Raw genomic sequence first — 16811 nt, 5'->3', positions numbered from 1 at the left:
GCAAAGTATGGCTTAGCCAGCCAATCAGAATCACTGAGATGTCTGCTCGGGCAATCAGGGGGGAGGGTGTTGTTGGCGAATGAGAGGACCAGGCCTTGACCTTGACTGAGCCGGGCACTCGTAAAACAAGCAGGAAAAATGTTCAAATCTACGGCAGATTTGAACACGCCTGGAAAGTCCTTGAAAGGTCCTTGAATTTGATCTTAACTAAGGTGTGGGAACCCTGATTACTTTGTTGTGTCACAAAAAACTATATATCATGTGGTTACCGGTTTCAAGCTATCTGTGGCATGCATGTGGCATGCCCACAAAGTGCCCATTAGACCCATGAATCAGACTGAGTTTTAATCCAAAAGAAGAATGAAGAATGACATTTCAGAGTTAGAGTTTATCCATCTCTTATTAGAGTTTATCCACCTCTCAAAAGAGTTTATAGGCCTACACCTATTGCAATAGCAAATGCAAATGAATGAGTGATGAAATGAATGAAATGGAAATTAAATAAATGAAAAATGTTCCATGTGTGGCCAGCATGTCTGAGGCCGACTCCTGCAACATGACCCTGTTATACAGTATGTGGTTGATTACAGGATACTGAGCTGGGGTGTCTGTCCAGTTGTTAAGTCTGACGTCACGGGCCCAACAGATTTTTCATCAAAAAAAGTTTAGCCTACTAGCGCAGCCAGCCGGTTTTTACAACTTGTAAACCTTTTCACCATCACATCCATTTTAGTGAGGGTAAAACAAAATCACTTAACTTTAACAGAGTAGGCTAATTACTGTAACTCTGCAGCCAGATGATATAATCAAGGGTAATGTCCAGGTTTCCGCAAAAATAGGATTTTATTAGGTTAAGGCAACAAGTGAGTGGGATTACAATTTTCTTAAAGGCTACTTTGAATAGCGGAATTTTTTTTCCATTTTACTGTCTATGGAGAAAAACAAGTGGCTCTGATTTTACTGTCTATGTCTGAAAGGCGTTGGACCTGGAAAGAGAATTATCAGCCCATTGTTGCATCATGACTTAATAACCAAATAGGTATCAATTAAGGATTAAAGCAGGGGCGTCGCTAGCTATTTAAAACATTCGGGGCTGGAGCCCCGAAGTTAGAGTCCTTTTTGTCCGGTGGTTCGGGGGTTTCTCCCCCGAGAGATTTTGAAAATCGGGCTGATGAACATGCAATTTTAACCTACTTTGAGAATGAAAAAAGCGCAGTCGTAATGACTCACGTCACGGCATTCCGAATATTTTGATGTTTAAAGAGCGTGTAAGGAGAACGTCTATTCTGCCAAAGTGCACCACATACAACACCCAAAATATGACATTAAAATAGCCTGTAGAATAAACATCGTTATGCACCTCTGTCAAGTGCAGGTGTGAGCGTTCGTCTTGGGATAAACATTTGGACGTCACCTTCAATTAATGGGCTATGGGTGCCTTGAAAGCAATGCATTTGGGTATTGTGTATCACGAACTTTTGCCCAAAGAAAAAGTTCCATTCTGTCAAAATCAAGCCGAGCATGCATTGCTTGGAAGCCCCCTCAAACAAGGTCAGGTTTACCATATTTACAGCGCACGTGACCATGATTCAATAGTAAATCACGATATATTGAAACTGCAGTCTTGTTTATTACCTCTATGTATTTCAAATGATCACTGAAAGTATAACATTGGACACAATTACTGGATTGGTGAAGGGGAATAGCTTGATGTTAGGTATTATAGCCAAAGTCCGTCTGTGAAAACCGCTCGCTCCTAAATTCATTCAACTCTGCTCAACTTTTGTCGCTTGCTCCGCTCAATAGTCCAGTCATTTTAGGAGAAAGGGTTGAACAAATTGCAACACAAGCAAACGTAACTGATTTTGTATCCTCAATAGCCTATGTCCTGAGTAAGGGGAAAAAAGCCCCGAACAATCCCAATAGGGGAAAGTTTAGAAAAAAAACTAAATATACCCTATTCATGCGCCTATACAGAATTTTTCTCACGCAAATAGGGGAAAAAAATTAACCTTCACATATCACCATGAAAATTACTGAGTTGATTACTTACATCAAGACAAACAAAAAATGTATTATAAGTTTTTTGAAATTGTTTGTTAACATGGGCAAACAGGGCATAATATAATTATGTATAGTGCTAATATGTATAGTGACCCAAAACTAATTGCAACATTTGACAAACAAATTGTCCAAGGCATGGAGGAAAATAATACATGTCTTAACTGGTATTATGTCTCATCTAGAGGGTATATGCTTATAGAAAATATATAGTTTATGGTGTTTAATTTGTTTTCCCTGGACAGTATAGGCCAAAATGTATCCACTTTACACTAGATTCGCCTTTACAGAATAGAGGGCAATGTATTGTGCATGGCATAGAGGAAGATGGGAAATGTCTTAAATGGTGTTATATCTCCTCTAGAGGGTATATGTTTATAGAAAATATATGGTTTATGGTGTTTAATTTATTTTCCCTGGACAGTATAGGCCAAAATGTATCCACTTTACACTAGATTCGCCTTTACAGAATAGAGGGCAATGTATTGTGCATGGCATAGAGGAAGATGGGAAATGTCTTAAATGGTGTTATATCTCCTCCGGAGGGTATATGCTTTCAGAAAGAATATAGTTTAGGGTGTTTAATTAATTTCCTTTAATAGTGCAGGCCAAAATGTATCAGCTGTTCACTTGATTCGCCTATACAGAATAGAGGAGTATGTGTTATGCATGGTATGGAGGAAGATGTGACATAAGTTGATTGATGCTATGTTTCATTTACAGTGCATATACTTTTAGAATATGTATAGTTTTGACTGTTCTATGACTTTGGTAAAACCATCACCCATGCATAGGCATGCATTGTTAATTATTAATCTTAAACTATATTTATTAGTATAGCATTTTTGCCAGATGTCACCACAATAGAGTCACTTGGAGGCTAACTGCAGTTATCCCATCTGCACCCTTCTGTCGAATTAGGACATGATCATGTCCATCTTCAACTTTGCCTTCACAATTTTCCTGCATTCACTAACATAAACATACTGTGCTGTCCGATTATTGTTTTAGACAAAAATTGTGCAAAGTAAAGGGGCATCATACAGGCCCCTCTGATTGGACAGACAGTATATCAGTCAACCCCTGGGCAAGAGGTAAATTACTGTAATACTTGCAAAATGATGGACTGATACTTTAGTGTGATATACTGTATGTTTCAGTGACCTCTAAATCAGATTACGTAAACACCAAAACCACTTTCCTAGGCTGAATAATGCCCAACTATGTGTTTGTACAGATTACACATTGTGAAACACTTACATGCAAAAACACACTTGGCTCTATTTAAAGATTCAACAACCATTTGATTCAAAGGGCCACAATGTAAAAATAGACACAAATTTTGCAACAAACCAGTCTGAAATAAGCCAAAGAAATTCACTCTTTGAAAATAAAAGAATGTTCCTCAACAATGCAAGATTCTAAAATTCCATGTTAAGTTAGATGGGGTCAGATATTCTTTAGAATGTGTATTCTACAACATTCTAATTACAGTTTTGTCAGTATTTGCTGAAGAATAATGCATAAAACAACCCTTATTTTAACATATTTCCACCAACTGGATTTTCATGGTCTTTTTACTATGGTGTAAAGATCACCAATTGAAATAGAAAAATGTGATAATAAATTCTGTTGCAATTAGTTTTGGGTCAGATCTTTGCCTGGACTATTAGCTCCTTTGTGGTATTTATAGGCTACAAATTAACTATACGTAATTACATTATGCCCTGTTTACATTACAAAAATACATTTTTTGTTTGTCTTGATGTAAGTAATCAACTCAGTAATTTTCATGGTGATATGTGAAGGTTATTTCTTTCCCCCTATTCACGTGAGAAAAATACTGAATAGGCGCATGAATAGGGTATAATTGGGTCTTTTTCAAAACTTTCCCCTATCGAGAGTCTTCGGGGCTTTTTTCCCCTTACTCAGGACATATTGAGGATTCAAAATCAGTTAGGTTTGCTTGTGTTGCAATTTGTTCAACCTTGACCGCTATTTTGGCTTAAAATGACTGGACTACAACTCGCTGCCGAAGGTCACATTCGACCGTTTCTTGGAATCATACCAACGTCAGTGAATGAATAAGTCACTGCTATAGGCTACTGTGGTAAAAAAGACTGGCGCAACTACTATACTGTCATGGAAAACATTTTTTTGTTGGTGGTGAAGAATGTGATTCCATTCTACAGAACCAAACGTAAGTGTCTCTTTCTAGTTATTCAAACAAAGTGTCCTTCAAGTTAGTGAGGTGCAGTGGTAGCCTGCTAGCTAACATCAGACCAGCATTGATCAATGTTGTCTTTGAGGGCTGCGTTTCACGAACCTGAGCTGATCGAAATGTCCTCCTGGGTTGCGGGAGATGATGACACTGTGAGTTTTCACTTCTTGTCCCTGCTCTGCCTTTTTTTTCTAAAGAAACTTTAATATCCATTTGTTCTTCTGTACACTTATTATGACCGCCGCGCAGCGAAGCGGGACACTGAAAGACCGGGGTAGACGAAACTTGGTGGGCATGTAACCCCATATGGATAGCATGGAACCATCGTTTTTCGTTTTGATCTGTAGCCCCCACGCTGGACTGCACCCCCGAAAGGATGGTAGGGCAGACACAGTTTTCTGTGAATATCTCAAGAACCGTAAGGTTTAGGAGGACCATTTTTTTTGTATGTTGATCTCAAGGGGCCATGTCAACCCATTCCATAACCACTTATTTCATGTATAGCGCCACCTAGTTAAACACAAAAAAGTAAAAATGAGGTGTTGTAATCGCAGGTATCTGTGACCTAACATAGTCAAAACTGCACGAAATTGGAAGTGTAGGATCATTATGACACCCTCTAAATGCACCCCAAGTTTCGTGGAATTCCGTTCATGGGGGGCCACACAATAAATTAATTTATGTTACTATACACCAACTGGCCTGTAGGTGGCCGGAGACAGTTTTCTGTGAATATCTCGAGAACCGTAGAGCCTAGGAGGTCCACCTTTTTTTGTATGTTTGTCTTAAGGGGGGATGTCAACCCATCCCATTACCACTTATTTCATGTATAGGGCCACCTAGTTAAAAATTAAAAAGCAAAAAATTAGGTGTTTTCATCACAATATCTCTGGCTGACATCGTCAAAACTGCACGAAATTGAAAGTGTAGGATCATTATGACACCCTCCGAATGCATGCCAAGTTTTGTGAACTTTCGTTCATGGGAGGCCTTACAATAAAATAATTTATGTGTACATTTAGTGACCGTACACCAACAAGGATTCCCGGGACACTGAAAGACCGGGGTACACGAAACTTGGTGAACTTGGAAACTTGGATGTAACCCCACATGGATAGCATGGAACCATCGTTTTTCGTTTTGATCTGTAGCCCCCCCGCTGTACTGGACCCCCCGAAAGCAGTTTTCTGTGAATATCTTGAGAACCGTAGGGCCTAGGATGACCAATTTTTTCCGGATGTTTGCCTCCAGGGGTCATGTTAACCCATTCCATGTGCACACATGTGCATAAACAGATACACACGCACACACATACATTCACAGTAATCATACATATGACACATACTCACACAGTAGACATATGTACGCATGCATGCACATGCACATGCACAAACACACATACACAGGCAAACATAGCTATAGCCCCGAATGCCCAGGTCTAACGACGCGCCTGGATTAAAGCATCTCAGTAAATGAGTTAACGCAATCGTAGGAGGGGCATGGGGTGGGTCTGGGTCTGTAGCACATCCTTTCAACAAATGTCTCAGTGAGGGGAGAGGATATGAAGCCAGAGCCAAACGCCATCTTCATCACCATCAAAATGACATGTCTTCAGTTATATTCTCTTCACTCTCACAGTTTTAAATGTTCCTCTGCACAATGGCATACTGTCATTCACACTAACTGTACACAGTGCACACTGTAGGGGCTGGTGCTTCCCTCTTGAGACCATCTAGTGGGCTAGATACAATGACACAAAAGTCATTCACAATGTGATGGTATACCATATGATATGATGATGGTATACCATATATATAATATCATATATGATATCTTAGGGACAAGGTTAAGTTGTCACATGTGCAGACAAACTGCATCTCGAAACCCCTGTTTTCTTTTTTTCATGTAGATTTCCTAAAATGTGTTTTTTTTTCTGAAAAGGAGGAAGTAGCTCATGGTGTGACAGGAAGTGGTCTATGGGAGTGGTGCTGCACATGATCTATCTGGTGAGGCTGTCACATGAGGACACAATAATAAAGCAAGGTACATGCTAGGAAGACACAGGAAAAGGAGGCAAGGGGCTGAGGGGTTCAATATGCAGGTTATTTGAGCAATATGGCACAAATGAGAGGGGGGTTGGTAAGGGATATTAGGTTTAACCAGATTCACTACTTCATTTCACTTCATTTTGACTCTCACGGCTATATTCTCCTGTGACACCCCATAAAGTTGGAGAATACAGTACAAACCAAGGGATTTAAGACCATTCGTCTTTACAAAGATTATTATTATTATTATATACTTGTTTTTCATCAACTTTACCAAAGGTGCCAATCATTCTGGAGTGTACTGTATATAAAACACTTAGAACAAACAAAAGGAAATTAAGATCTACTGATTCACTAAGGAATCTCCTAAGTGGAATGTCCAATATAATGGCTTCATCACGCAACCTCAGTTTATGATTTGCCTGGAGTGCATTTAGTAAGATGGACTGTGGATCAAACATCCTATCCAGAAACACACGGCAAACACTAAATTAGACAGTTGCAAACTATACTACTAACCTGTGATGTTATGTTACCTATTACAAGCTTAGATAGGCTCATCTTCCACAGCGCACGCTCCATGGATAGTAAACACGAATACACCTAAATTCACATAGTCTATCATTAGTTTCCACAAAGTCATTCACCACAACCAGGGATGGGCAGTATTTCTAATACATGTATTTAAAATACGTATTTCAAATACAAAATACTATTTTGTAATTTGTATTTTATTGAGATGATGAAAATGCCTTTGTATTTTGTATCAAAATACTTTAGTGTTGTGTATTTTTGTATTTTCAAAATACTGTAAAATACTTTCTGTGAAACACTGTGATGACATCTATTTATCTATAAAGCACGAAATCTATGTCTCTTGTCTGTCTGTGGCACCCTCGCATGGTCAAGCCCCTGTGATACCGTTCTTGGCCACTAGGGAATTTTGAAGCTGTTTCACACTTGCCATGGGCATGCACATTGCACTAGTCATCACAACACAAAACGCACAGTTTTTTGTATTTACATTGATATAGACCCTTTCAACAATAAAAACAAAAACAATGCTTGAATGTTCTATTTGGTTCCCAATGTACTTCCTCTGCATTAAGATTGCCTTGTGGGGCCAACTATGATGCTGATAATGGAACTCTCTTGAAAGGGTCCATAGGTTGTGCACAAACCAGTTTCAGGTGTATACTACCTTATTGGTAACACTTTACTTGACAGGTGAGTTCATAACACATTCATAGCAGCTGTCATAAACTGCACATAAAGCATTCATGACTGTTTTATGAGACATGACTCAACATTCATACCAAACCTTTCATGAATGTGGAAGACAGAATGACAACAACTTGACAAAATAAAAGTCCAACAATTGCAAAGCAGCATTGCCGTTTTTGTAAACTAGCCTACATTCAGCCGACCCGTATTTGTGTAATGTAAGTATTCGTAATCACTGAGTTTAACACTGGGAGGTAAACTAGCCTACTGTACATTCAGATGACCCGTATTTGTGTAACCTGGAATGGTTGGACATTCCCAGTAGTAAAATATGAGAAATCATCTGCAAAGGTTACATCATAAAACAAATACATTTTTATCAAACAACAATTATTTGCTTGACCATGTTCTGTCTTTTTGGCACTGGAGTAGCCTATTGACAGATGTGACGTGATGATCAGGTAAGAGGTTTGGAACAAAAACGGCAAAGCTGCGTTGCGATTGTTGGACTTTTATTTTGACAAGTTGTCGTTGTTCTGTCTTCCACATTCATGAAAGGTTTGGTGTGAATGTTGAGTCATGTCTCATGAAACAGTCATGAATGCTTTATGTGCAGTTTATGACAGCTGCTATGAATGTGTTATGAACTCACCCGTCATGTAAAGTGTTACCAATACATTCAACTGTGATGAAACTCACCATAAGTGTGGTAGTGATGGTGTTAAATAACTTAAAAGGTTAAAATGCTACCTAGTTTAAAATTCTAAATAAATCATCTATTTGGATTGTTTGTCTTTGAATTATTGTCACTGATTCATAGTGGGCAATCTATTACACCAATAGAGTAAATAAGTATACTTATCACCCGGAGAGAAGAAATACTCTTTTCTGATTGGCTGGCGGGTGGCCTTCAATTCTGAATAACAGGACACCGTTCCATATCAATGCTTATGAATGGTAACTATAACAACCATAGTAGGACGACGGTTGCAGCGCTCTAGAATCTTTTGGTTGCAGGCTTCCCAACAATGGAATCAACTGTAAACAAGCTAACTGTCCATGCTAAAGTTGTACAACAAGCTGAACTAGTGAGCTTCTTTTTAAACAGAACCGCGTGTTTACAGTGGCAACCGGGTGATAAGCGGGATAACGGCCTTCGAGGTGTGTCCAGTTATACGGAATTAATGGACTTGGGCAGAGGCAACTCCCCTCCGCTGCGCGTCGGGGAGTTTTTGCCCCTCGCCCTCGTCCATTAATTCCGTATAACAGGACACCTCGGCGGCCGTTATCCCTTACTTAAAGGTCTTAAAGGCCCTGCCACACAAACCGTTTTTACTTGTATTTTTAAAAATATGTTAGGTCCATATGTGTTTGTGATGAATGTGAAAATGAACTGCTCTAGCCACCGCAAAGAAATAAGCGGAGAAATCAGGCCTATTACAACGCTGGTCAGTCTGACGTGGAATTGATTGAGCTCATTACTATTCATGAGCTCGCCCAGTTGAGACTGCGCCCACAAAATTCATCTAGCTCAGTGACAGTTTTCGTATGCAAGGATGGCTGAACGTCAACAGGCTTGTGCTATGCGAATAGAACTTCAACAATGCATGTTGCCTACAAACCCAGAGTTGAGGATCAAATGGCTCCAGTTTAGTTTTTGGAACAATGCCACAGGCTTCGCAAAAAGGTTAAAGCCTGGAGCAGTAGGCTACCATCGCGGCAGTCTAAGACCCTTGGAATTTAGAGTTCTTGCGGAAGCATTTGCTCAGCGAGAGACTCTGGCAACGAGTAATGATGCATGTAACTTTTGCCCCTTGCATCGCGGGGAACCAATCATATCTGTGTATCTGATATAGGCGGGCCAGAGGCGTTGATCATTGATCGTATAGTGTTATCTAATTGCGTGCAGTGAGATTTTCAAATCCGTGCTTGGTGCCGCCTCTCGAGTTGGGCCATTACGTTATTCGTGGCCAGACCCTTAATCTTTCAGATTGGGTCTGATCCTCCAGGCTAACCAGTGCCCAGTCCGTAAGTAAAACGTTATTGTCAACTCAAGGAAGTGCTGTGTTATACAGGTTTAATGCACTCGCTAGCTTAGCAGGTTTTATGCCCATTCGGACATCAGCACTTGCAAGCCAAGCTAAGTTCATGCCATGAAGCTAAAATGAGTTGATAACAGCTGTCATGTTATGGATGAAACCGACTAGCTGTTAGCCAATCAGAGTCAAGCAGCTTAGCTTGTTGAATATTAATGAGAACTGTCGCAAATCGAGCTGTGTCTTCCTGCAGGCTTTCTATACCAGCTAGAATGGCTTGAAACAAGGTAACCAAGGCATTTTTTCCACAAAAAAATGTTACAGAGTCCATGGTAGAACTTACCACAACTTACCACATTACCACAAAGTAATGAAATACGTGTGGCAGGGCACCTTTAAAGGAAGAGTTCCTTGAGTTACCAAACATTTCTCAGGGCAGAGGTTTATATTGGGATGTCTAACATGAGGGGTCAGCATATCTAATCTGTTGACTGATTATGGAAGGAGTCTCTTGCTTTCAGATGTTTTTCCAGGTAGTGTACAAGTGAAGGGATAGACGAAAAAGGCTTTTAGAAAAAAGTACAGTATTTTGTAGTATTTTGAAAATACAAAAATACCAAAATTTTTTGGCTGCTGTATTTTGTAGCTTATTTTGATACATTTTTAAGGTGGGTATTTTGTATTTTATTTGGAAATACATTTTGATGTATTTGTGCCCATCCCTGACCACAACACCTTGTCATATGTTGGGCTGTAAAGAGTTATCAACGTGAAACCTTGGAACATGCGCATCTTCACCTGACGCAAACCTGCTCCTTCTACACCAGTTGGCTATTTGAATAAATGTGTAGACAAAACCTAAGATTGTCTATTTTTAGGTCGTTAATTGTAACCTGGTTCTTTTTCGGGGAGTAGGCTTGGTCGCCTTGCGGAGACAGCGGTTATGCTATCAGTCCATCCGGTATCAAAGCTGAACGCACTGACGCGAGCTCACTAGCTGTAGTATTACTCAGTGATTCTGAAGACTAATCTCCCAGATAGTCCGAGAGGTGCTGCAGTCGATGCTGCAATTTTAGGCACAACTCCATCCGGCTGTGTGCTGCGACAGCAGACCCAATGAGAGAGAGATGCTTGCATTTGTTCTGGTTTCTGGGTCTATTTGGATTATACTAGGTGAGTCTGGCATTATTTCATCTGAAACATGGGCAATGTGCTGCACGCCCCAAGCAGTTAATGGGAGGCTGTAACCCATCGTTGCGTAGGGTAGCTCAGACCATACGTTACAACCCCTAAGCTTCTCGATTATTCATCTCAAATGATGGGGAATTTCCGTATTTGGCTTTTTATCAGCTTAACGTGGATAACCTTGACAATGTGACATTGGTGAGTAGGCTATTCATTTCCCCTCCCATAGGTTTCCCTTTTTGGCGACACCGCGGCTTTAGAAGGTTAGTAGAATCGCCTTCCTAGCAACATGAGGTGGTTCTACAATTAATCATCCACTTTCACCTATTAAGTGGGGATTATTTGTTATCACAAGTGTCATCATGGTACAAGAATAGGCTACGGTATCTACTTATTAGACTAGACTAGGCTACAGGCCTGGAATTATGGAGGCACATATCTACCACGAGATATGCCATGCCTCGAAATGAACCTGATTTCTCTCAGGAGTGGACTACGTTGGGTTCAGTTCAGTGTAGTCAGATGATCAGGAAATGTTATCACGGCATTTAATTCATTCGATTTCTTGTTTACCGGATTCGGATGCATTCACAGTTCTGAAGTCAGGTTAGCCAATTCACTAAGCCTCTTATAAGCTGCGTCGTCACATAGGCTGCAAATGTACCGTGCCATACGTGCCTTTTGGGTTATTGCACATACGTGGTGGTGACTGTGCGGGTAACACATTGTTATTGTGAACATGTAAAAAGATGATGCTAAAACTGTTCTTGCGAGGCTCATGCCGGCATACAAGGACATGGTTGAAGCTAATCTATCTCCGACATTGTTTCTGTGACGTGCCGCTGAACGAAATAGAATGTCTATCCCTGATTGGTGGAGCTGTCCATTGGAGAGGGGTCCTGAAATACTGCGGCCGGTGCGGTTGAATCCAGGGGAAAACGCAAACCTATTTTAGCCTACAGCATGCCGTAGAATTATGTTTGCGCTTATTTGTTAATTTAGATCACTTGTCGTTTGTAGAAAATACGTACTATGATAAAACAGTATTTCTGAAATCTGATAACGAATCCCGAAGTAGCCTAGTCTATGGCCCGAATGAATGGCAGCCTCGGCATTTTCAGCTGACATTGTAGCCTAGCCTTACTCTGGCATATATCAGACTGGTTCATCTATTATGTAGCAATTGGGCCTTAACAAGGGACAAAGAGGCAAACCTGTTCTCTTTTTTCCACTGTCAATAATTAAGACCCGAGGCTGACGCGAGGTGAGGGCAGCTTCATCTTAATTTTACTCCGATTTATAGACATCGAGTGTGCCATGGGAAAGGAGACAGCAGAACGTGAGGTTAAGTGAAATGGTCTGTTTTTGTAAAGTAATCATTCCACCTGTGACATAGTATTCTAAATATTAAATACCCCTCATTTGGTAGGTATAATTTGCTGTGGATAAGGATCACCATATAAAGTCTACAACTGAACCACAAATCAGTATATTTGGATTACATAGTTCAAAGTAGGACATATTCCCATGACATTGCATTTCTTGTTCAATAAGATCCAGCACTGAATCCTCTAATGATCAATGTTTGCATGCTCCTGGTCCATTTATGAAGTAATGGAAGCATAAGAATATAGGCTCATCAGTAGTGCCAAAGATATGTGAAAAAAAAAGTTGTTGCATTTTTGCAGCCCCATCTTGTGAATTACCTCTGCATATATTTATAATCATCTGTCAGCTTTTGCATACAGACATCTGAGTGTGCATGTGTGTGTCTGTGTGTGTGCATGTGTGCGTGTCTATTCATCTCTAAAATGCATACCCTTGGGCGAGTATAGGTGTGAGTAAACGTGTGTACGTAAGCCGAGACACTGTGTACAGTATCATACATCCAAGGAAAGGAAGCACCATGGTTTAAGGAGGGGGTGGGGGATGGGGAGGGAAGGGAGGGGGGGGTGGAGCATGGCTGGAGCATCTGCTGAGGGTGGTGTGATACGGTGGCCTGCTGAGCACACACTGAGCTTGCGCATTTCCTTCCCTCAGCTCTATGCATGTAAGCTCACAGAGGTGAGGGGTAATGACAGGTTTCCCCGAGGGCAATTTAAGATTTGCCCTGCCCCAGACACCCACGGCACACTGACACTGTCTCTCACGGTTGTCTTTTACTGGCCATTGCTTTGCTTGTGTTTTTTTTTTTTTTTTTTTTTAAAGACCAAACTGCTAGCTTTAGCTGACGTTGGCCATTAGTAGCACTCTTATTTCTTTTATCAGTGCCAAAATGATCACTTGCATTAATATCTGCTACATTTGGCATTAGAAATGGCACTCTGCATGGAAATCTGAAAATAAATAAATAAATGCACGGTGAGTCTTTAGTTTCTATGCTTTTATGAGAAATGGGAGCAGCCCAGAGAGAGAGTGAGAGCGAGAGCGAACGACTTTAAATATCAAGGGCAGTGTGTGGGGGTTACTGTCGTTCATTCGTCTCTGTGCTAATAGTCCATAATCCCTGGGCCAAGGAGCCTAATTGTTCGTGACGCTGTGCAGATGGGCAGAGGGGGGTGGGACCCAGGCACAAGTGCATGGGAGATGTTTCTCCCTTGACATTTTGAGCCAAAGGTAACCTAGCCTTCTCATTCACAAACAGAAGAGGCTGTGTTCCTCCAAGGCTCAACACATGTCACATTGTGACTGGGACAGAGATTTGAATCAAAGCCTTATTGACTCTGCCGTGCAGGACTATCTGCTGTAATCAGGAGGTTTTGGCAGATGATTCCATAATGCACTGTAACACAGAAAATGGGTAGCCTGACTCTTACTTCCTGTATTTGGCCTTTGCTCACTTTGAGAGGTGAAAACTACTACAAACCACAGCAATTGATATGAATTCACATTGTGTGTATTTGTTTATTGATGGGACATTATATTGTGTACATGTAGGGATTTAGGCATTTTGTTCTCTTTCATCATAGAGGAATAGGATGTTTATGTATAGGGTGCATTACCATATCAGAACAGAGGGGATTCCTAACATATCCAGATAGATCTACATACTGAATAATAAGTCTAAGTGTTACTACTACTAATAATAATACATTTGACTTTTGGCGCCTTTCAAACCACCCAAGGTCACCTTACAATAAAAAAATAGAAGTAAAAAGAGTATTAGCTAAAAAAGAATAAAAAGAGTAAAAAAGAATAGAAAGTAATGAAAAGCAACTAGCAAGCTAATGCTGATGGGAGGGGGGGGGGTGCTTAAAGTTTATAGGCTGACTTGAAAAGATGAGTTTTGAGAGTGGTTTTGAACTGTGAAATGGAGTCTATGGCACGAATATGAGGGGGAAGTGAGTTCCAGAGTTTTGGTGCAGCATGGGAGAAGGCCCTTGCTCCTATTGTGGAGAGTCTGATGTCTGGGGTTGCCAGTAATCCTGCTGATGATGAACGCAGTGAGCGTGGGGGTATATAGGTCTGTAGTAGTTCTGTGATATATGAGGGGGCGAGGTTGTACAGGGCTTTGAATGTCATTAACAGGACTTTGAAGTTGATTCGTTGTGATATGGGGAGCCAGTGCAGTTGAATCAGCAGGGGTGTGACATGGTCGGTGGACCTGGTACGGGTGATGATGCGTGCAGCTGAGTTTTGGAAAAGTTGGAGCCGGTGGAGTAGTTTATTGGGGATTCCTTGCAGGATTGCGTTGCAGTAGTCGATCCGTGAAGTCACCAGGGCGTTGACAAGAACTTCCGTGGAATGTTGTGAAAGTGAGGGACGCAGTCTGGAGATGTTTCTGAGGTGAAAATAAGCCGTCCAGCAGACATTATTGATGTGGTTGGAAAATGAAAGGGTACTGTCCAGAATAACTCCAAGGCTCTTTACATGTTTAGAGACTGGTATGACATCCTCCCCAATGGAGACTGATGAAATGTGGATGGAGTGCCAATGAGCAGTAGCTCTGTTTGTTCTTGGTGAACTATAGCTTAAACTATACTAAAGCTTAAAGGCACATCTTTATTGATTTCCTAGGTGGAGCATCACAAGAACCTGTAGTCTTTTTAAAAATGTAAGGACTCTATATTACAAAAATCACCAATAAATTGCACTATTGACATACTGTATCATCATGCACACATTACCTGGTTCTCTTTTCATTGTTGACACATGGGGGTCTTCTGAGTTGATGGAACTTTCTTCTCCACATTGAAACAGAAATAGTTACTGTTCATAACTAGTTTCTGTGATATGTTCTATGATATGTTTTTAAATGTGTTATTACAGAGGTGTAATAATTTGGAGAGACCACTTTAGCATAGTGTTATTACTATTTGGTGCTATATACTATACTGTACATACAGTATATATTTGGTGATTGTTAATATATAGCAGCTACGGAGTCACATGCTGTTATTTTACTTTGTAAAACCATGCGACAGAAAGTAAAGATTATTCTTTTTTGTCTTGTACTTCTAGTGTCAGATCGCTGTTATGCTATGAAGAGGTGGTTTAATATTCATCTCTGTAGTTATCATACATTTTTACAGTCCCTACGGCATAAAGTATTAAATGTTTTAATCAATCACATCAACATCCTAAAATCACAAACTTGCAGCTGTCCACAGCCTTTGAGCAGAGAGAATGAATGATTGATTGAATGAAGTGTTAGTCTAGCGTGGTTAGCCCAGTGAGTAAACCTCATGTAATCTCCCACAACACACCACTGTGAGTTTCCCACCCAGGTTTCTGTTTGTGTCTGCAGTGCGATGGGCTAATGCATGACTAATTTCTCAGGGGAAGCGAGAGACTGTTACTAAGAATTTTACTGGAAGCATACTGCTCCTTAAGTAGTTGAAACATGTATAGCAGATGTATTCTTATGCAGGTGTGTGTCTGTGTGTGTGTAATGTGTGTAGTGTGTGTGTGTGTGTGTGTGAGAGAGAGAGAGAGAGAGAGAGAGAGAGAGTCTTAATTAAAGCCCACCACAACAATTTCTTTGTGAACTTTTTCAGCATGTGTTGAATGAATGTGTGGAATTCCATTCTCTCTCTCTCTCTCTCTCTCTCTCTCTCTCTCTCTCTCTCTCTCTCTCTCTCTTTCTGTCTCTCCGTAGAGCTCAGTTCCACTCTGATGGAAAGGATGCAGGCTCAGGATCTGTTGCGCAGTCTGCGGTTGCCCGAGCTGGATGACCTCAGCCAGTTCTTCCGATCGCTGCCCACCTCCACGCTGGTCGGCTTGGGGGCACTGACGGCCGTGTTGGCCTATTGGCTGGCCACCCGCCCACGCGCCATCAAACCACCATGTGATCTCCGACATCAGTCGGAACAGGTGAGGCCTAAACTCATTCAGTCATGAGTCTAAGAAGAACAGCCCACTAGTGTTGCACTAAACCTGTTAAGATAACAGAAGATCTCTGGCATGATAAAAAACACGTCAGTGTAACAGATAAAAGAAGAAAAAAATACAACTATTATGAGCAAGAGAGACATCATAAAGCACACAAACAGTATATAGTTCACAGTATAGTGGACTATAAACTTTTATTATACGGCTCTTCACAATGCAAGTAGAACACTCCATTGACTTGAAGGGATTTACCAAAGTTCTACCGGTCATTATTTTCGTCTAAGGACCTCTAAATAATGACCTGCTGTCAATGGCAACAGATTTTCATTCAAAAGTGAAGGCAGATGATTGATCAGCTGTGTTCTAAAGAACGTTTGATTCAAGTTCAGCGTGTGTTGCGAACTATTTGTTTCTCAGCAAAAGCCACAACAAAACTGTATGTAAAGAGAGAGACAGATTGTGGCGTTTATTTCTTGTCTTGACTTATTTCTTCAGGACCAAGCAAGACCGGTTCGCCCTGTCGCCCTGTACATTATCCCTTACATACATATGAGAGAGAAACGAGACCGGGGAAGTTAAAACAGAGTGGTGTCTGCAGTCTCTCAAGTAAAGTTTAGGCAGTGTAAACATAAGCATAAGCATCACTAAATGTTTATAATACATATACAGTACAAAACAGTCTTCGTCCAACAAGCATTTAATGTA

General features: G+C 40.7%; 1 protein-coding gene across 4 annotated transcripts in view; it reads left to right on the top strand.

Moving 5' to 3' along the window:
• Positions 1-16811, top strand: part of acsl6 (acyl-CoA synthetase long chain family member 6) — a 57573-nt gene that overhangs the window by 25432 nt on the left and 15330 nt on the right. The window contains exons 1-2 of one of the 4 annotated variants that reach the window (XM_076274229.1): positions 5005-6288; positions 15874-16088. In XM_076274229.1, coding sequence (XP_076130344.1) covers positions 15891-16088 — 198 coding nt within the window. In that variant the 5' untranslated portion in view covers positions 5005-6288; positions 15874-15890. Of the gene's footprint in view, positions 1-5004; positions 6326-10366; positions 10764-15873; positions 16089-16811 lie in introns of those variants that run through there. The other 3 variants (XM_076274226.1, XM_076274227.1, XM_076274228.1) reach the window with 3 other exon arrangements.

This window comes from Alosa pseudoharengus, unplaced genomic scaffold, assembly GCF_046254945.1.
Source record: "Alosa pseudoharengus isolate Yale_2024_CS ecotype anadromous, Long Island Sound unplaced genomic scaffold, YU_APseudo_1.1 YU_APseudo_1.1_scf_8, whole genome shotgun sequence".
NCBI classification, from domain to species: Eukaryota; Metazoa; Chordata; class Actinopteri; order Clupeiformes; family Clupeidae; genus Alosa; species Alosa pseudoharengus.
The sequence above is the reverse complement of the archived record's forward strand: the minus strand, read 5'-3'. Positions and strand labels throughout refer to the sequence as shown.